General features: G+C 40.1%; 1 protein-coding gene across 9 annotated transcripts in view; it reads left to right on the forward strand.

The window, feature by feature from the left end:
* Positions 1-14,885, forward strand: part of LOC109403214 (protein alan shepard) — a 789,956-nt gene extending 775,071 nt beyond the window's left edge. For all 9 annotated transcript variants that reach the window (XM_062853105.1, XM_062853104.1, XM_062853103.1 and 6 more), the window contains one exon: positions 73-14,885. In XM_062853105.1, coding sequence (XP_062709089.1) covers positions 73-213 — 141 coding nt within the window. In that variant the 3' untranslated portion in view covers positions 214-14,885. The remainder of the gene's footprint in view (positions 1-72) is intronic.
* Positions 14,886-21,768: the final 6,883 nt, after the last annotated feature.

The raw sequence follows: 21,768 nt of genomic DNA on the forward strand, positions 1-21,768 counted from the left end.
TGGCGTTGATCATGGCCAAAAGGAAGAATTTTCACAGTTAACATATTTTCCTTTTCTACTTGATCCCCACAGTACATCAGTCCGACGTATCCGTACTACACGCCAACGCCGTCGATCATCCACACGATGCAGATGGGCGATTCGGAGCAGGTTAGTACGGCGGCTTCTCCAGACGAGGCTTACACCACACAGTATCAGCATGGTCCGAAGTAGAGCCCTGCTGGATCCGGTGCTACCCGCCAGATCTAGAGTGCGGAATCATCATCACATCGTCAGTTGAAGAAGCAGAGAAGAAGTTAGGAAGGAGTAGTGTAGTTTCCAGTCATCGTCATCGTCGCCGATTCGTCAGCGTCGCCAAATCCGCCGCCTCAGTTGAACGAAACAAAAACATAGAAAAATCATAGAAACAGCCTCAGCCGGTTAACGAACAACCAAAACCGAGCACTAATGGTTCTAAGTCAAGGTAGGAGAGATAGATGTTGAAGTATTTCTGAAGCGAGAAGCGTATCGGAACAACTGATAGCAAAGCCAAACAGAAACCGATCGAATGCGCGAACCTTGACCTAAGAGGTTCCGCTACGACAATTGACACATGTTGAGGGATATGGGACTTTAGGGGTTATGAACTCCCATAGCAGCAGTCAGTGGGAGTTAACAAACACACAAACACATTCACCACACGGACAGACACGCGTACACCTACACAAACACAAATACACACTGTAAGAAGCGAAACCGATACCTCAACCGAGACGAGATACACATAACGCTGTTTTTACATAAGACTTGAAGAAACTCACAAACAATTCAGAAGAATTCCACGATAACGAAATATCGCACTTCGATGCATGGGAAGAACGACGAAAAGACGTGTGCCTAGCGACACAGCCAAGCGAAGGAATTCGACCTGCCTTGCAGGATTGCGTGTGTGTTGAAAGTTCCGCATCCGTTAGTAGTACTTTATTTGTTTTTTTTTTGTTTGAAATCATGAGCGAACAGTTTAGACTACCCTACCACCATCGAGGTCTTCAGAAGCAATGAAAACCAATCGTTACAATGACTGTTACTTTTTTAGTACTTTCTCACATTTCTTCGGGAGGTTAAGAAATAAACGTTGTTCAATGGAAAAATAACATCGCAGTAAGTGGGCCGGGGATCTTTTCAACGCGGTTTACAGCGCCTAGGTACCGCTGTAAGCAAAGTGATGAGCGAGTGTGCACGCCAGCAGTTTTAAAGAGAGCGCGCGCAAGTCTATCTCAGCGATCGTGGCCTAACCGTGTTTCCTTTGACCCATTCTTCATCACAAGTAGGGGCAGCTCATTGCTATGAGCAATCTGCCTCCTAATGGGCTTCATATCTCTGAGCAAGACTATCTCTGTACTGAATGTTCTGTTTGAATATATGTTGGCGTGCACAGACACAGAATTCTACTGCGAAGCATTGTGTTAAAACAACAAAATCCTTATTTTTGTTTTGTTAAGTTTTTACAGTTGTTTTTGTTCTAATTTTTCTTCCCTTTCCCCTTTTTCCCGTTCTCCGAAGGAAAAAACCTAAAAAAACTTTATTTATTACACAATTCTCTCTGCGGCAGCAGAGAGTAACGCCTGTTGCAAGAGAATATAGAGAAAATGCTCGAAATCACCACCCTAACATGAGAATGAGAAAACGAGAGTACTGACACACGTTAACCGTTCACGCAAAGCAATCGACGATGGGAACGCGGACAAACCAAATAAACTAAAAAAGTAAAAAACTGAAGATGCGACAGGATAGAAATAGGAAAATTTTCTCGAAAAATGCTTGTCGTTTGTTTTGCGAGAAAAGCTACAGGAGACAAAATGAGAAGCCGGAACGATTTCCTGATTTGTTTTCTCCTCCCCCTGATCGATCGATCGGGATGAGAAGCGACTAATGAATAGGATGCTAGAAGCTAGAAACAGCGAGAGAAAGAGAGTTGCTTTTTTTTCTAGGGTAAAAATTTTTAATTTATTTTTGTTGGTTAAGAGGGAGCAGACTAATGTATGGATGGAAGAGAAGATCGAGGAGAGGACGACTTCTGTGTAGTTGAGAAGAAAGTGTTCGAACTATAGGTGAAGAATTGACTTGAGAGAACGAAGGGAAATGCAAAAAGAATGCTAGTTCATAATTTTAGTTTTTAGTTCTTAGATAGACCGATTTAAAAATTTACAATTTAGGAAGAACCTGACGAACCCAGAGATGCAACCAGCACAGTGATCGATGGGAAGTGCTTTGTCAGAGAGGAAAAACACTGAGAAGTATGTGTAGAGAGGAGAAGGCTCGGCGAGCTAAGCACGAGAGGTAGGCAGTTTTATGGAATTGAAGATTGTTTTCTAAGCTTTTTTTGATTTAGTTATAATTTTGTAGCTTTAGAAGACCAGATACTGGAATGTTTGTACGGGAAAGAATGTAAATCGAGCCAGCAGCATGTTGAAGGATAGACGTAGAAGCAAAGGAACTGAATGCCAGAAGTATGAGAACATCCAAGAGAGATAAAAGATTTGCCGTTTTGTGCTACGAAGCCTAATGCCGGATAGCACGATAGGAAACAAGCTGGAACGATAATAAGGGATAAAATTTGATGATTTTTTTTTTGTTTTTGTAGAAGAATCTTAACGTTAAGAAATTTCCTGAAAACGATTGAATAAAGGGTGAGGCTCACTCAGTGCTAACAAGGTGGTGGTGTTGCGGTGGATTTGAAGCCAAGGCACACATCCCAAAAGCACTGGTGAAGCAGAACGATGCGAACAAAAAATAGTCCCAATTGTGGTTAATTGGTTTTTAATTAGATATCGATACTTTTGCTCTCTTCATTTGGGGTATAATTACTTTTTTCAGCTTTACTTATACCGAGGTGGGCTAGAAATAGTGAGCCAGATAATGGCGAGAGTGCAATCAAACCCCAGAAAGAAAATGTCCCATGGAATCATTGTGTGAAATGACGTGGAAGGTGGATATAGAATTGACTAGAATGCCATCTGGTGCTATGGCTTTGAGATAAAATTTCTTGTCTGCTAGTGCTAGGTGGGAAAGGTAATGAAATAGAGATTTTGAGTGATTTTGCTCTCAGATACTTCCTCAAATACATTATGCAGTTTACGTCTGTAATCTTTCTGGCATCTGAAAGTGGTAGATTCTAATGAATTAGAAATACTGGCAACCCTGCCTGATTTCCAAGCAAACATCAACGACAGGCGAAGCGGTGTTACTTTAAAGCACCTACTTTGAACAATCGATTATAAGAACATATTTATGAAGCTTTAAATGATAAAGTGGTGGTCTGTGATTGGTACCCACCGTTAACGTGTCCGGGACATACAGATGCCTAAAATCAGAAAAGGGCACATTAGCATTTGGAAAACAAAGGTTTCTATTGTTACCTTTGAACCATCAAACTGCAACTAATAGTCAAGCAGCTGCGAGGGTGACTGGTGTTCATGTGGCCGTAAAAATATGCTTTAAAGTGGTGAGCTCGTTCCGTACTATTATTTCAATTCCACCAACTCTTATTCGTACAGGATTCTTCGAAATAGAAGCTGAATATTGTAATCCGCGGGTACCACTAGAAGAGAATAAGTTTCAATAATTCTGTGTAATTCCAACATAATTGTTTTTTTTTATGTTCCAAAATACTTTTTCTAAGATTTGTTTTTCAAAATTCTATCAGAACCTTCCCAATATTTGCTAACTTTTTCTCCTCGATAAATGTTTGGAACGCTTTAGTAAAATCCTAATTGATGTGTTTTTAATTGGCTCCGGCAGTTTAGTTTTTTTTTATTTTTACCCCGCAGTTTATTTATTTTCTTCTTTAGGTTTTATTTGAGAAAGGTAAGGAAATTCTATACAATGATGAATTCAATGAATTCACATAATGTTTCTCTTGAAGTATACAAAGTTTCCTTAGGTATTTATTAAACGATTCGGAAAAAAATAGAGGAATTTTCAACAGTATTTGAGGTTCCACCGCAGTTTTTTTTTTTTTTTTTTGATAATCCAGCTGAAATTTCAAGAAATAAATCAGAATTATTGAAAAAAACCTGTTAAGATTCGCCAACTGTTTACCCATCATATATGTTATAAACGCAATTATAAAACCATTTTTTTTTCTGGAAGAGTTACACAACTCGGATTGTAAGATTTTTTTTAACTTTTATTTCGTTGTTATTTTTATTTTATTTTTAGCTTTTGTTTGAGAAATCAGAGAACATTTTCAAACAAATATCTGTTAAAAAAGCAAGAAACTTCACATAATGTTTGTCTACGCATTCGAAAGGTTCCCCCAGAAATGCCTTTCCAAATTTATATGCAAATTCGTATTCCATATACGTTTTATGCTATTGGAAATCTCATACGATGGTTTATTTCTCTCATAAGATGACTCATGGGTGAATTTTGAGTATCAGTTTATCAACACTACTCTTCTGCAGTCACTCTTGCACTCACTTGCAAAGATTTATGCTAACTTGCGTTTTTCTCAGCTCAAAAGCATGCATTCAGATAAAAGTTTTTCCGAATAATGGTAAGTTTCCTGTTCCCAAGTAGAGTGATCATGTAAAATTCCTCCTTTTTCCGTAAGTAATTTTGACATTTGTTTAACTGACAGCTTTTTAACGAAACGATGCTGTAAGAAGGATGTTAAGAATAATAAAATTGACAATTCCTACAGGAGTTCTTTGTGGAATTCATCCTTGTGGAATTCGTTAAATACCTAGTTTCTTCTGGGAATGCCCCAATTATTTTTTTTGTTATGCTTCTGAAATTTTTTCTGAAGTTCCTTCAGGAGCTTCTCAAGTCGTTTCTGTTTAAGACGAACCAGCCAAGGGCTAAAAGTCTCTTAAATAAAAACAAATCAATCAATCGTTTCTGTAAGGATTTCTACATCAGTTCCTTCTGAAATTCTTTCAGAAGCACTTTCTGGCTTTCCTCTTAGAGTTCTGCCAGAATTCCTTCTGTGATATTTCTGAGAATTTATTCTAAAATTGTCTCGAGGAGTTTCCTAAGAATTCGTAAGAGTTTTCCGGAAATTCCTCCATTATAACACTGAGAGTTTCTTCAGAATCTACACAGAACTATTTCAAGAAGTACCCCGGAAAATCCTTCAGGAGTTCCACGAAAATTCCTCTAGGAATTCCTCCAGAAATTCCCCAAGAATTCCGTCAGCATTAATCAAAAAGTCCTCTAGTAATAAGGCTCGGAAACTCATCCAGCAGTTCCCCAAAAATATTTGCACAAGTATCTCACCAAAAAAAAATTCTCCAGAGTTCCCCGGGATTCTCCAGGGGTTTCCCAATAACTCCTCCAGGAATGTCCAGAAAATTCCTTCAGGTTTTCCTCGGCAATTTCTCCAGGAGTTCACTGGTTATTCCTCCAAGAATTTTTCGGGAATACCTCCATGAGCTCCCTGGGATTTTCCAGAAGTTCCCCGGGCATTTCTTTAAGAGTTCTCCGAAAATTACTCCATGAGTTCCTCAGGAATTCCTCCACAAATTCTCCGAGAACACCTACAGGAGTTCCCCAGGAATTCCTCTTGGAGTACCCAAGGCATTCTTCCAGGAGTTCCCCGCGAATTCCTCCAGGATTCCTCCAGGAATTCCTCCAAGAGTTCCCCGGGAATTTCTGTAGTAGTTCCCTGTAAATTCTTCCAAAAATTCTCAGAGAATACTTCCAGGAGTTCCCCGGCAATTCCTCCAGTAGTTCCCAGGGGATTCCCCCAGGAGTTCTCCGAGAATTCCTCCAGGAAGTCACCGGGAATTCCTCCAGGAAGTCACCGGGAATTCCTCCAAGAGTTCCTCGGGAATTCTTCCAGGAGTTCCTCGGGAATTTCTCCAGGAGTTCGTTGGAAATTCCTCCAGAAGTTCTCCGAGAATCCTTCCAGAAAGTCACCGGGAATTCCTCCAGGAGTTCCTCGGGAATTCCTCCAGGAGTTCGTCGGTAATTGCTCCAGGAATCCATCGAAAATTCCTCCAGGAATTCCTTGGGAACTCCTCCACAAGTTCCTTGGGAATTCCTTCAAGAGTTTTTCGGTGATTCCTTAGAAATACTTCCCAGAGTTCTCCTGGAAGATTTTTAGGAACTCCTGGACGTATTCCCGAGGAGCTTCTGAATGAATTCATGTAGAAATTTTGCAGGATTTCCCAAGTAACTCATGGAGAACTTCCCAAGCATTTTCAAGAACAAATCCAGGGGAACTCCTGAAGGAACGCCCGAGGAACTCCTGGAGGCATTCCCGAGGAGCTCCTTGAGAAAGTCCCAAAGAACTTTCTAGGAAAATCTTGAAGAGGAATTCCGGAAGAAATTATGAAACAATTTCCTAGGAACTTCTGAAAAAGTTGCCAGGGATCTCCTGGGAACATTGCCAAGGAACTCCTAGAGAGATTTCCGAGGAACCTCAGAAGAATTCCTAAAGGTATACCTGTGAAACTCCTGGTGGAACTCCCGAGGAGCGCTTGGGGAAATTTCCGAGGAACTCCTGAAAGAATTCCCGTGGAACTTCTTGAGGTATTAATTCCCTAGAAACTTCTGAAGAAATTTCTGATGAATACCTTGAAAAATTCACTTGGCACTCTTGGAGGAACTCCTGAGAAACCCCATGATAAACTCCCGGAAAACTACTGCAGAATTTCCCATGGAATTTCAAAATGAATTTCCTGTAAGTCCTAAAAAACTACCAGGATCTCCTAGGAAAATTGCCGAGCAACTCCTGCAGGAATTCGCAAAGTTATGGGGAAAAATCCCTTATAACTTCTGGTAGAACTCCTGGAGAAAGTCTCGAAGAACTTCTGAACAAATTTCCAAGGTACTTCTACAGAAATTCGCGGGAACTCCTGGAGCAATCCTCGTGGACCTTCTGGAGGTACTTCTGAGGAACTCTTGTAGGAATCTCCATGAGGAATTCCCGTGAAACTCTTTGAGGAGTTCTGGATATTCCTGCAAGAACATCCCGGAAAATATACCAAGAAACTCCTGCACCATTTTTCGAGGAGCTCCTGGTGGATTTTCCAAGGAACTGCTGAAGGATTTTCCGAGGTACTCCTGGAGAAATTCCCGAGGAATTCCTGGAGTTCCGAGAAACTCCTAGAAGATTTCCCAAGGAACTCCTGGATGAATTCCCAAGGAACTTTTGCATAAATTCCCGATGAACTGCAGGAGAAATTTCCCAGGAACTCCTAGAAATATTCCCGGGGAAAGTATGAATGAATTCCTCACTTCCGAGTATCTCCTGGGGAAATTTTCCTAGAACTCCTCAAGCATAAAGGAATTTTTGAAGAAACATTTGCAAGTTTCTACCAATGAAAAATTTCTTACATATTCTTAAAACTGTGAAGGAATTCCCAGTCTTCAGAAAATTTGAGGAACCTCTGGAGGAATCGGGTAAAGAGTGCATTACACAGATCAAAAAACTAGGGTAAATTTCTGAGACATATAATGCTCATAATTGGAGCGTGGAATTTCACAGAAGTTTACTTGACATGTCATGTCAATTTCATGAAACATCTTGTAAACTTCCATTATATGTCATGTAATTCAGCATGACTCTAAGTTTTTACATGACATATAATACAAATTTACATGATGTATCATGTAAACCATCATAGCTGGAAGTTGGCATGACTAAAATGAAGTCTACATGATATGTAATTCTCATTATATTTATCTGTGTAGTTCATTTTTGAAATTTTCTGACTGTCACCACGCCAATTTGTTACCGATGTTCACTAATGAATTACCCGCCTACCGGAAACCGTAGATTTTTTCAGATAAACCTGATCTATAAATATTTCCGAGCATTTGGTTATGTTCCAGCTTCTCCCGACATTACTCATCAACTGCGAATGCCTAAGAAATTTTGATTGCAAAAGTTTTACGCGACCATTACTTCTCTCTCTCTCTCTCTCTCTCTCTCTCTTCTTGGCGTAACGTCCTCATTGGGACAAAGCCTGCTTCTCAGCTTAGTGTTCTATGAGCACTTCCACAGTTATTAACTGAGAGCTTCCTCTGCCAGTGACCATTTTGCATGCGTATATCGTGTGGCAGGCACGAAGATACTCTATGCCCAAGGAAGTCAAGGAAATTTCCTTTACGAAAAGATCCTGGACCGACCGGGAATCGAATCCGTCACCCTCAGCATGGTCATGCTGAATACCCGTGCGTTTACCGCCTCGGCTATATGGGCCCTATATTTGAGAAATTCTGAAAATTTATAGGAAGCTGAGCTGATAGCTACTGACCAATCTTTCCAATGAGAACCGGAATAATATTTCTTGTTCAACATTTTTCTGAAGTGAAGTAAAATTTTGTGGAACTTTGGAAGCTGGCGCCAATTCCTCCACCATTAAATCCGCCCCTGATCTGAAAGAATTCTTCCAACTTTCTTGTCGATAAATTTTCATATACAACTGAAAATCCTATAAAGAAAATCTTAAAACAATTTCCCGAGATACATATCTTCAAAAATTTCCGAAAAGACCTTCAACCCACCTTTTGCAATAGGGTCATTTCTAACCAGAAGCGTACACTACGCCATTTTTCCAAAAAAAGCATCGTTTTCTAAAATGAATTCAGTAAAATCGTAGTGTTAAATTTCCTACACAATAGCGTACGTTGGAGGATTAAGCGTGGATTGGAATGGGATAAATGTGAAACAATAATTAGAATAAAAGTAGTATAAAACGAGCTCAACAACCACCATTTATCTTATAGCACTACTATTATTCAAACTGACGACCTACAATATGCACCTTCAGGAAAAAAACAGAAGCAATATTAGTTTTATTTGAAGTTTTCTTAGAGACTTTTAACGAAATATTTGAGACATTCGCACAGAATATTTTTTTGGCTAAAATTTCACGATGTTTTTAAATTCAGTAGTACTATTAAAAGTTGGATTCTCTAGTAACTTGTTGTTATCATGTCAGTTACACCTTCAGCAAAAACTCCAAAAATTTCAATTACTGATGATTCAACATCTTCTTCAGTGATAACTCATGAAGCTTCAACGAAGTCTTTGAGTTTGTTGAGAAATTTTAGGGACACCACCAAAATTTTATGATAAATTCAATAATCTCAAAGTTTTAAAGTTTTTTAGTTATCTTCTTCTTCACTGGGAAAAAAATCTTCATTCCTTCTATGTGTCCGGGACATGGATTTTTGCAATGGGGGTAAACAAATGTATTCCATTAGTGCGACTCATACTTTTGATGAGGCACCATACAGCAGCGACTCATACAATTTAGAGCACATACAATTCATGCGCTAATTTGCCTGCGTAATCGGGTATTGGTTGCATATACTTTGGATGTGGTTTGGCACATGGATATTTGCCATTAAGTAAGAGGCAATTTTCCTGAGTGTTGGCGAACGTTGATCGAAGGAAGTTGGCTCTCTTAGTCTTTGAAAATTAAACGATTTTATTCTATTCTGCCCGACGTTTCGGCCATGGGATGTGGCCTTTTTCAAGGGAAACGATTGATTAAATAATTTTAATTTTATACTTCCTTCGATTTGCCATCTTCAAATTTGTTTTGAGCCATTCGATAAATATGATTCATGCTGTCAATATTAGTGTCTCTATTGGTATATCTATAAAAATACAACTTTTTTTTATTGACGTGATTTTGGCTTGTTGATTGAACTGTTCATAAAACTGTTTATACGTCAGTTGGATATTTGGACTCTGCTGTGCTTAGTTTCGTGAAGATGTAAAAATCAACGGAAAAATCGGGAACGTGAAATTATGTGAAAATTTTAGTATGGAAAATACTTCGGTTTTATCGCGGGTCTTAGCCAGTATTTATAACCAGTGTTTGGTCTTGGTCATCATTACCGCTATAAAAGCTTTATGTTCAGAGCACAGACATTCCTTCCAAAAAACCATAATCCTTCATTATTTGGACCGGACATTACGTTTCTTCAAAATTACAAGGTAAATATCGTATATTTTGACAAATATTATTTTATTATGTTGAATTATTTCTTTTTTCTTTCATTTCTCCCATTTGCCTGCTTTATTTCTCTCAGGCAAGTTTTCAACGCGCTTCCAAGAACACGCATCGCATTCGCTCACAAAACCCTGCAAAGAAAAACTATCGCGAGAACACATACACAGTCGAACCGCATATATCGCAGCAGCAGCAAAAGCAGCAGTAGCAGCAGCAGGAGATGACACTAATACAAGCGAAATTTTCGAGGAATGAACAGCAAAATTGTGCCTTTCACAATTTTCTCCTCTCTCTCTCTCTCTCTCTCTCTCTCTCTCAATCACTCACTCTAAAGCACGTCTGAAATGTAATCTTGTTTTCTCACGCACGCAACTCGAAGTATGAATCTGCAACTGTCATCAGAGACAGAAAAAAATCACGAAAAATTCTAAATGCCAGAATAAAGCGAGAAATGTCAAATAATAAACTATGCTGCAAGAAGAGATTAAAAACACATTCAAGCATATTAAAACACTGAAGAAAGAGACAACACTCATCTCAAGCGATTTTTCTACACAAATATTTTTGAAAGTCCCCTTTTGTCGAATTGTTACAACGCGAGCACGAGCGTGATGCGAGTGCAAGCGAAAAAAAAGTTAAGAATAAAATTGCGGAGAAGGAAATCTGAGAAACTGAGACAAATATCAATGTAAAATGAGTAAAGTCGTTATTTTCACCTCGTCGAAAAAAAATAAATGAAACCAGAGAAATCTGTATAGGGAAAAAATATTGAACAAAAGAGAAAACTCACAAACACAAATCTAAAACCGGAAACTTACAAGTCAACAGCAAAAACAACAACAACAACAACTACAGTAACATACAAACAAATCAAGATGCTATATTTTCGAGAAATCAATGTCAACGCAAATTCGTGTCGGTTGGGATCCCCCTTCCCCCATAAAGCTTGGAACCGAAGCCACGAAAGAATCAACCGTACGAGTACTAAACCGGAAGCGGGGCACGGGTCCCAACGTTCGACGTCGAAACTGAACTGTTCATTAGGTTTTATACGTAATAAAACGGGGTACGGGAGTTCTCGGAGGAGTACTGAGGAAACAAACGCGAAGAAAGTGTGACGTCACAACACAAGAAACCAAGGTTCCCATTTTTAGTACACAAAGGGGTGTGTAATCTTTCTCGGTCCCACCCAAAAGCGTAAAGCTATCTGTTCTTGTTTTATAAATTATCCTAAATACCATTGCATACAAGGTCATCCAGCGGGGGTGGTTGAAACGATTTTAGTACCATGTGGACGGGGAGTTGTACTAATATGAGAAGCAAATTTCTGTTTCTCAATCCTACGCGGTGTTTTTGGTTCAGACGGGCTGCCAGTGTGTACTAATAGTAATAATCAAGCGAATTATCGATTATTTATTGCATATATACACAATATAGGACGATTATAATTTTAGAACATAATGGATTAAAAGATAACGGAAAAGAGGAAAACCGCTATGTGATAGTATTTCCAAACTGTGATACGAATATTATTTTTTTGTTTGTTTATTCGACGGAAAAGAGAAAGTCATCAATATTGTATTGTATAGCTTATTTATTGACAAGAAAAACGGAAGAGAAATATTCATAAGGTGTACTAATCCACTTAACCAACGCTCTAGTCCACGAATCACACTCACATACACACTTATCTCGTTTTTTGCTAGCTACTCTTGGAAACTTGTTTGAGAATGATTGTAATATATCTACTTATTGGATGCAAAGCGGACGAAAAGAATTTTTCATAGGTGTGTCGTATCGCTCACTGTTCTCTCGATTTTCAGGGACAATTTTTAACGTAAGTAACGTAATATTCAAATTATATATCAAACTAAAGGAATTTTAGTACACACTGGTCGGCAGAAACGAGAAGAAAATTTGCTTCTTTTCTTGGTGCAGGTCATCGCTACTTGTACGAAAATCGATTCAGCGCCCCGCAAACTCGCCTCCTCTTTCTACCACTTATGGAACAACAACCATCCTCGTACACCACGCTTCAGTTGGTAAAGAAAAGAGACTAAATCGCCAAACTTTAACTGACAAACTTATACTTTAGTCTGAATGTCATTGATTTATAAACTGTACTCAAAATCACTGCTGAATTTATTCGAGATAAAAAAAAAAACAAAACAAACCACTTCACACAAACTATAAACTAGCGAAAAATGAAAAGACAACTTGAAAATCTTCCATCTTCGAAAACACTTAACGAGAACACTATTAAGAAAAGTATACAATAAATAACTTTATTAAAAATAAATGTAAAATGAGAAAGTTATGAGAAAATGAACAAAACTGACTGAACATATATTAAAAAGAAGAAACTGCAAGTAAAGACGCGAAGTATGGGCAACAGTACAGAATAAAAAAAACACACACAAACACACTAATTGTTGAAGTTGTATAAAATAAAAATGTCTGACGGTGCAGCAAAACCCCTCTGGTCATCACTAATATTTTAAGCTATATTTTCTTATTTATTGAAAAGAAAGCAAAGAGAAAATTTAAAACAAAACCCAATCAGATTAGTGATGATACGCGCAGAGAGCAAAAGAGACAACAAATCAGACTATTTTTACTTATACATTTAGTACGGAGGAATCGATCATTCAAGAGAACACAAAAGCAAAACTTGCGAGTAATAAAGATAAACACAAACGAACGACTGTACTCTTATACACTCTCACATACACACATAAACGGCATACATTCACGAGCAAGCGAGAGGAAGTGGAGATTATTCTCTCAACCAAACTGAACAAAAGTAAAAAGATGAACCCATTACATTTACAACTATTACCGATGAAGAGTTTTTAGTTGGTGAAAAACCAAAAAGAAGAAGTTAGAAAAGAAAAAAAACGAAATCCACGTAGATGAAAACGAACACTAAAGCAAACTTGAACATACACACAAACAAAAAAAAAATGTGAATCAAAAAACAACCATTATAGAGAGTGGCACGGTTTCGCACGTGACTTTTTTTGGAACCATTTACCTTTTATCCCAGTAAAAGAAAGTTACGAATATGAACGAAACTAAACAAAAAAAAACAACCGAAGACAAAAAGCAACAAAACAGAACAAGGAAAAGAAAAAAACTTGCGCAATAATCCTAACCTTTTTCGGTTGTGTCACGTCCGGACGACCTGCGCTCCGGAACGTGACCGTATTTTAACGGCTCAATTTTCCGGGTGTCGTTTAGCGCGGCAAGATGTTTCATTGAAACCCCCTTTGAAAGCATTCGAGCAACTTTAGTTCAGTGGTGGGAAATGTCACGAAGTTTAATGGAAAAATGTCATGACATTTGACTGTTCCATCGATCATCACCTATCTAAAATGCTGTTCAGTTATGGAAAATCAATGATGTCGTCGCGAACTTTTCTCTTTTTCATGACATTTCCCATTCCTGCTTTGATCACCAACAGAGAGCATCATTTGCTGTCAAATTTTTGACGGCCCGTAAGCTGTCAAATTGTTTGTTCTAAACCTTTAACTGCATGGAAAAGTAAATGCTCTGCGCCCAATCCATGTGAGCTAAATTTGTTTGTTTTTGTCTGACACAGCTTCTTCACGTTTAATTGAATTATTGATCTAAAACAAAGGCAAAAATGTTTTTGCAAGTTGATAAGTTTAAGCGAAATAAAAAAACTGTAGGTGAAATGAAACGTAGACAAAAAGAAACAGTAGCAGTAGAATAGGATGAGAAATGGAAAGAAAAATGCAGAGGATTAAGTAGCTGAAATGAAAAACAGTAGCTTTAGGCTTAAGGAAAAAAAAAACAACTAGGTATTAAGTGAAACCCAAAAAAAAACAGACACACTAAAAACAATGGAAAACGTAAGTGCAGTGCGAGAAAAAAAAGTAGGAATAAAAAATGAAATGATTTTTGATAGTTTGTAAGGAGATATTTAGGATAAAAAATTGTTTAGACTAGGGAAGCTGAATGAAGAAAAGAAAACCAACTGAATTGTGTTCCGTTGTTGAGACTTTAATTTCCTATAAACTTCTAAGCAAACTAAACGACAAACAACAGCTGATTCCTGACCGAACCTAACCTATGGGACGCACGCATTGGAACAAACAATATTCCCATGGGGTGGCCATCTTCCACGTATTTGTCTTTTGATTGCAACATTAAAAAAAAAAGAAATGATTATTATAGGTTTTCCTACGTTTCAAAATCGCGAGCGGGGCTTCCACCTTCGTTTAGATCGTTCTCGTTTTCATGTTTACCTCATTATATGCACAAGGAAATAATACCACAACACTGAATGTTTGGTAACCGAGGAACTAATCACATTTTCCGTTTTAATTTCGTTTCCAATCTTCTAAATTTCGTTCGACTGGAGAGGAAATACTTTAAATTGAGCGCGATTAAACGAAACGCAAACACAAAGAAAAAAATCAAGATGAACGCAATGCCCACGACCGATCGACTAGTGAACACAAAAAGTAAAAAAAAAATGAAAAAAAAATACTTGGAGAACCAGTTGGGGGCGGATTGAATTTTAGGGTTAATGATGTTAAATGAAAACCTAGCATTAAAAATGATGAAAAAACTAGATGAAAGAAAAAAATGATTTTTTAGGATTAAGTGATGAAAAGAAACAAAAAGCATAAAAAACAAAAAAAATCAAAGAAACAGAGAAAAAAAGTTGATGGAAAAGAAAGCAAAAAGCGTAGCGACGAGTAGGAATGGTAAGTTAAGAAGAAAGTGTAGCAAAAAAAAATGAAGCGCAAACCAGTCGGAAAACGTGCAAGCAGAGAAAAGAAACACATGAAACTACTTTTAAGGAACTCACAGAGAAGAGAGAAATGAAAAAAAAAACTCTTTAGCTTCTAAGTGACATGAAGAAAAAAAACATGGAGAAAGAAAACACCTAGCTTTTAAGTGAAAGCAGAAAAACTGGAAGAAAACTGCAAGAAAATAAAATGCGATGAAAAAAATGGGTTAATTGTTTGTTTTCCGTGTATCACAATGCCATTTCATATATTTTTGCCTTTCTCGTACACCAAAGTGTACTGAAAGTCTATAGAAAGTCAAAAAACGAATTTTCGATATAATGATCGGAGAGTGTAGTCACATATACCAATCAACTCAGTTCGAGAAATAGAGATTATGTCTGTATGTGTGTATGTATGTATGTCTGTGCACAAAAATTTTCACAAACTTTTAAGGCACTTCCCATTGGCCAATTTTACGAATTATCTCTCGAATCGTACCGGAATTTTAGCGCATTGTTTGTTATTGGAAATGGTGCTGATCGGTGAGGGCGTTCCGGAGTTATGGCCATCTTAGTGATCCGGACCAGCACCGGTGAACTGGTCATATATAAACAGAAGCAAATTCTATCATGCGACACATCAAATTGCGATGAATTTCGTAAACTTTTGTATAGTTGACGAATTTTATGCGAAACTCATCGTAGTCAAAAATAGGCGACCAGAATGAAGAAAATATATACAAGATGGCGGTTCAAAATCGGAGACGAACCAGTCCCGGGCTGAAATTCTTAATAATAAAGACATAAAAAGATGGCGGTTATTTTAACCTTCGTCGTGCATTAGGGTCATTATGACCCAAAACGTGATTTCAAGCATTAATATCTCTTTTGTTAGTTAACTTATCGTAATGAAACTTCTTGACTTTTAATATTTTGCAGAAACGAGTCTTTTTTTATTAATTTCTTAAGGTGAAACCAAAATGGCGCCACAAAAAAAGTTACGAATTGAGGGTCATTATGACCCAGAAAATCAAACTCTTATATAATGATGATTTTTTCACCAATTCAAATGACCAAAGTCTTATTTGATAGATAATTTCATCAAGAATTTGTTGATATGTTGAAATAGTGGTTCCGGGAACATTGGCCACCGGGAATCTGCTACACAGGGCAACATGTCGGACATGTGGGATAGCACTACATTTTGCCAGTAGTTGTGGAATATCTCGCATTCTGGACCACCTAGAAGGATACTGTCTCCGGCAAAGTTGCTCAGAAGACGAAGAGCTTTCACATAGAAAACAATTTAGTTCGAGAATCACTCACTGCGTGGCGCTAGTGTTCCTATAAGCTTCCAGTTCAGTCTGAACGTCATATATCTCGCGTTCTGGACCACCTAGAAGGATACTGTCTTCGGCAAAGTTACTCAGAAGACTAAGAGCTTTCACATAGGAAACAATTTAGTTCGAGAATCACTCACTGCGTGGCGCTAGTGTTCCTATAAGCTTCCAGTTCAGTCTGAATGTCGTATATCTCGCGTATTAGGCCACCTAGAAGGATACTGTCTTCGGCAAAGTTGCTCAGAAGACTAAGAGCTTTCACATAGAAAACAATTTAGTTCGAGAATCACTCACTGCGTGGCGCTAGTGTTCCTATAAGCTTCCAGTTCAGTCTGAACGTCGTATATCTCGCGTTCTGGACCACCTAGAAAGATACTATCTTCAGCAAAGTTGCTCAGAAGACTAAGAGCTTTCACATAGGGAACAATTTAGTTCGAGAATCACTCACTGCGTGGCGCTAGTGTTCCTATAAGCTTCCAGTTCAGTCTGAATGTCGTATATCTCGCGTTCTAGACCACCTAGAAGGATACTGTCTTCGGCAAAGTTGCTCAGAAGACTAAGAGCTTTCACTTAGTAAACAATTTAGTTCGAGAATCACTCACTGCGTGGCGCTAGTATTCTTAGGTGCTTCCATTCCAGTCTGAACGTCGTATATTAGCAATTACTGAAGAAATTCTTTTTTTTATTTCGAGAATTGAAACATTATGGTAGGTGTTGGGTACGCTACATCAGCGCCCGTCAGACACCATATGCCCCTCTCCACCTACGGATGATTTGCCACACCCAGTACCTACGGAGAGGATCGATCGCAAGCAGAGAAGTACACACCGTACCTACAATGTGTCTAAATGACAATAGATCGAAGAAATTACGTTCGCTCGGTAATGACTGTGTCAGCTTGTGATAAAAACCTATGAATTTAAGTTGAAGATCTTAAATGAATTTGGACTACGATAGCTTGAATATTTTTGCACTTATCTAGTGTTGTTAATGTAGTCCAGGTAATGGAAAAATTAATGCAATAATGTGTAAATATTGTCCTAATCATACGCCATATGTTACAGCATAGTTGAAAAAAGTGTCCCTTGGATTAGCTGGACACGATAATTAGAAGGCATATGCCGTTGAATTAGACCTTTATCTGTTAATTTGAACCTGAATGGTAAGACTATGAATGAAATACTTTCCATTAACTAATTGATCGTTCATAAACCTACAGCATGAATTCCATGATATATATATCATCAGTAGTAGGCTATTGAGTTCCGTCTGAATTCGATTAAAGCAGTTCAGGGTAAGAGGTCCTATTTTCATGTTCAGCCGCATCAGATTTAGCTTTACCGCACTCATTAATAGATCATACAGTAAAAACTGCGAATAGTGGACCGTAATCGGGTGTTATCAACACCAAGTGTTAACAACTTCTGTTGAGCGGTAGTATGACTACAGTAAGGACCAAAATAATCCAGTTATAAACACATTCTAATGTAACTTTTTCCATCAGGTATTTTGTAATTACTCAATAAATTCTTCACAAAATCAACCAAACCCTACCGCCCAACACCTTACAAAATACTGTACGGTATGTCGAGAAAGGCCTCTCCGAATGGATCCGGATTAAGCTCCGATGTAGGAGCAGTGAATCGCCTCTTCTCAGCTGGCGCCAGTCGTAGCGCACCCGAGGACCATGGGATTTCTTTATCCAACGACGCTGTGGTCACCGAATTCAGCAACCTGGCTATCGTGAACAACGCAGGACGCGAAGCGAATGAGCCGGCGCGGTCGGTGGCGAGTGCCCAGGGCAACACAGCAGTGGTAACAGGAGTGTCTTCCCCTCCTCCTCCCCAGGTAACAGATGATGATAATCATATTACGAAGGGCCAACAGTTAGGGACCAAGCGTAAGGAAGGAGCTAGTTATACTGTTACGAATAATCCAGTCCGGTCTGTAAATACGGATATATACAGAAAACCCGTCGCGCGCGGTAATCCTAATCTTCGCGTTCGAATAACACGGTTCAGTCACTGTGAAATGTGTAATGAACGAGATACGAGCAGTATGGTACAGTGCGATACTTGTGATTTGTGGTATCACTTCTCATGTGTGGAAGTAACTGGAGGAATTGCGGATCAAAGTTGGGTTTGTCCAGCGTGTGGTATTCCCGAGATCGAGCAGCGTAGTACCGATCTACTGAAAACTGTTCCTGTAGACCCACCCCTAAGGCCGGAGAACTCGCGGAAGTCTATCGGTAAGGCAAGCAGCAATCGCAGCAATCAACGAAAAGTCGCCTTACGGCTACAGATGCTGGAAGAGCAGTAGCAATTGGAGCAACGGTTTTTGGAAGAAAAATACAGAATACTAGACGAAGAGGAGGATGACTGCGAAACTGTGGTTAGCGAAGAGGATGTAAGATCGATGGAAATGTCCAAGATCCAAGGATGGTTGGTAAACACCAGCAAATGTGGTGAGGATTCCGGTTTAGTCGTAGGAGACGGACCCGAAGTACAAGATCAACGACCTGGTCTGAATGAACGACCTGTGTATGCAGAATTCGTCGATCCACGTTCGACGCTACCACAGTTCAATCGTTCAATCCCAATCAGCGATCGACACCTCGTCAGCAGAGACGAAACAACGATTTACTCCGAGAATCGGTTCCCGTATCGCAAAGTATGTTTTACCAACCTTCGACGAGATACCGCAAACTACGTTTCGTCATCCATCATCGAACGTAGAATTCCTTCACCGGTACCGTCAACCTGGTAAGCAGTCCAGTTTCGTCAGCCCCTTGATAATCAGTCTACAACTCAACGTGCAGGTCCAGTTCCTGTAGTTCAATACACGCGACGAGGACACCCATCGGCCCCAATAGAACAGTTTCAGCCAGCCACTGGGGGCTATCAAGTGCCTCAATTAGACCCAGCACCCAGACACCAGGAATCCAATCTTCGAGACGTGGAAGACAACGTTTGCATACTCAACCGAAGTCAGTTGGCAGCCCGCCAAGCCGTATCCAAAGAATTACCGGAGTTCTATGGAAATCCAGAGGATTGACCGTTATTTTTCTCCATGTATAACTCCTCTACGCAGATGTGTGGGTTTTCCAATGAGGAGAATATGCTTAGACTCCGAAAATGCCTGAGGGGAAAAGCTCTTGAAGCAGTGCGATGCCGACTGCTACATCCTTCCAACGTTAACAGTGTAATTTCCACCTTGAAGATGTTGTATGGGAGACCGGAAGCCATCGTGCAATCGGCAATCCGGAAAGTCCGGTCATTGCCGTCACCGCAAGTCGAGCGGCTCGATACAGTGGTAAACTTCGCACTAACAGTCGAAAATCTAGTGGCCACAATTGAAGCATGCGGAATCGAGGATTTCGTATATAACGCCTCCTTGAAATTTGAACTGGTGGATCGTCTACCTCCTGGACTGAAGTTGGATTGGGCGAAGCATTCCAGAAATATCCCATCACCCAATCTATTGGATTTCAGTGGATGGCTGTATTCGATTGCTGAGGATGCTAGCGCGGTAATGCAGACTTCGGTTGGCGGAAGCAGAAGCCGTGGGACGAAAGATGGATTTGTGAATATTCATGCTGAAACTGAACACTCAGGAGAAATGCGAAGCGAACCCACAATACAAGGACCATCTTCAGTAACTGTACAGGATTGCTTCGTGTGCAAAGGTAGATGCCCGTCAATCGTCAAATGCAAACGATTTGGAGAATTGAGCCTGGATGCGAAGTGGGCCGTTGTTCGCGACGCAAAACTGTGCCGTAAATGCTTACGAAGGCACAATGGATCCTGTAGGCAACAAAAACCTTGCGAAGTCAACGGCTGTACGTTTTTGCATCATCCGCTACTGCATAATAAGTTGCAAGATACAGAAAAGGTGCAATCAGACCGAGCATCGCCGAGTACCACCGGAAGCTGCAACGTTCATCAGGTTCAAACCAGTGAAGTTTTATTCCGTATTGTTCCGGTGCAGCTGCATGGTCCATCGAATGTTATTCAGACATACGCGTTCATTGACGATGGCTCAGAACTATCGCTACTGGAGGACAGTTTAACAGAGGAACTAGGAGTAAAAGGACCTCGAACATCGTTGTGCTTGAAGTGGACGGGAGGAACCAAGAGAGTGGAAGCTGAATCGCAAATTGTTGATGTGGGAATACCATCGACGGGAAAACCGGATCAGCCATATAGGATGACCAAAGTCCACACGATACAAAATCTGCAACTGCGACCTCAGACCTTAGTGCTCGACGAACTGCTGCAACGTTTCAAGCACTTGAAAGGATTGCCGATCGAATCATACACGAATGTGTGTCCCCGAATCCTGATTGGCCTGGACAATGCTACATTGGGACATGCAATGCAAGGACGGGAAGGAAAGCCCCGTGAACCGATAGCGGTCAAGACTCGGTTAGGATGGATCGTCTATGGAAGTTGTTCGCAAACACAGCAAGACATCAGCTACGTGAACGTGCATGCTATTGAAGTATGCGAATGCAACAGAGTCTCGGACGACGATCTTCACACTGCCATGAAGGAATACTTCGCTTTGGACAGCCTCGGGATCGCGAAGCCCAGCAAGATCCTACGGTCTACGGAGGACGATCGAGCAATGGAGATTCTGGAAAAGCAAACTAACAGGAAGGAAGACCGGTATGAATCGGGGTTGCTCTGGAAGTACGATGATGTTCGCTTTCCAAACAGCACAGGGATGGCTTTCAGAAGATGGCAGTGCTTGGATCGACGAATGAAACGCGACAAAACGTTTTCGGAAACAATACAATTGAAAATGACTGATTATGTGAATAAGGGATACGTGCGCAAGTTAACGGAGGCAGAACTAAATACACGGAAGGCTTTGGAGTGGTATTTGCCTGTTTTTCCGGTAACGAATCCCAATAAACCGGGGAAGGTAAGACTGGTGTGGGATGCAGCTGCCGCTGCGTACGGCGTTTCTCTCAACTCGCTGTTACTCAAGGGTCCGGACCTCTTGACGTCCCTCCTCACCGTTCTCGTACAGTTTCGATAATTCCGAATTGCTGTTTGCGGGGACATTCGGGAGATGTATCTGCAGATTCTATTGAAACAGGATGTTCGATTGTGCTTTTTCTGGAAAGACAGCGAAGACGATGAAAACCCTAGTGTGTACACGATGTTGGTGTTGTCATTTGGAGTGTCATGTGCCCCAACCATTGCGCAATATGTGAAAAACACCAACGCTCAGCGGTTCGCCAAGGAGCATCCTGCGGCTGTCCATGCTATCGTTGACCAACATTACGTTGACGATATGCTTATGAGTACTGAAACTGAACAAGAAGCGATTGACGTGGCAAGAAACGTCAAGAAGATCCATGCTGAAGCCGGCTTCGAGATGAGAAACTGGATCTCAAATTGTCCGCAAGTTTTGCAAGCGCTAGAAGAGCCACTAACGAAGGAGAAAAGCCTTAACCTGGAAGATGGTGTGATAACCGAAAAAGTATTGGGCATGTGGTGGAATACGGCCACCGATTGTTTCTTCTTCAAGATTTCACCACGGTATGACCCGGAACTGATGTCTGGACAACGAAGGCCCACGAAACGCGAAGTTCTACGAACCCTGATGATGATCTTTGACCCCTTGGGGCTTATCGGTCATTTTTTGATGTACCTGAAAGGAGTACTGCAAGAAATCTGGCGTACTTCTGTCGGGTGGGATG

The sequence above is a fragment of the Aedes albopictus genome, chromosome 2 (assembly GCF_035046485.1).
Source record: "Aedes albopictus strain Foshan chromosome 2, AalbF5, whole genome shotgun sequence".
NCBI classification, from domain to species: Eukaryota; Metazoa; Arthropoda; class Insecta; order Diptera; family Culicidae; genus Aedes; species Aedes albopictus.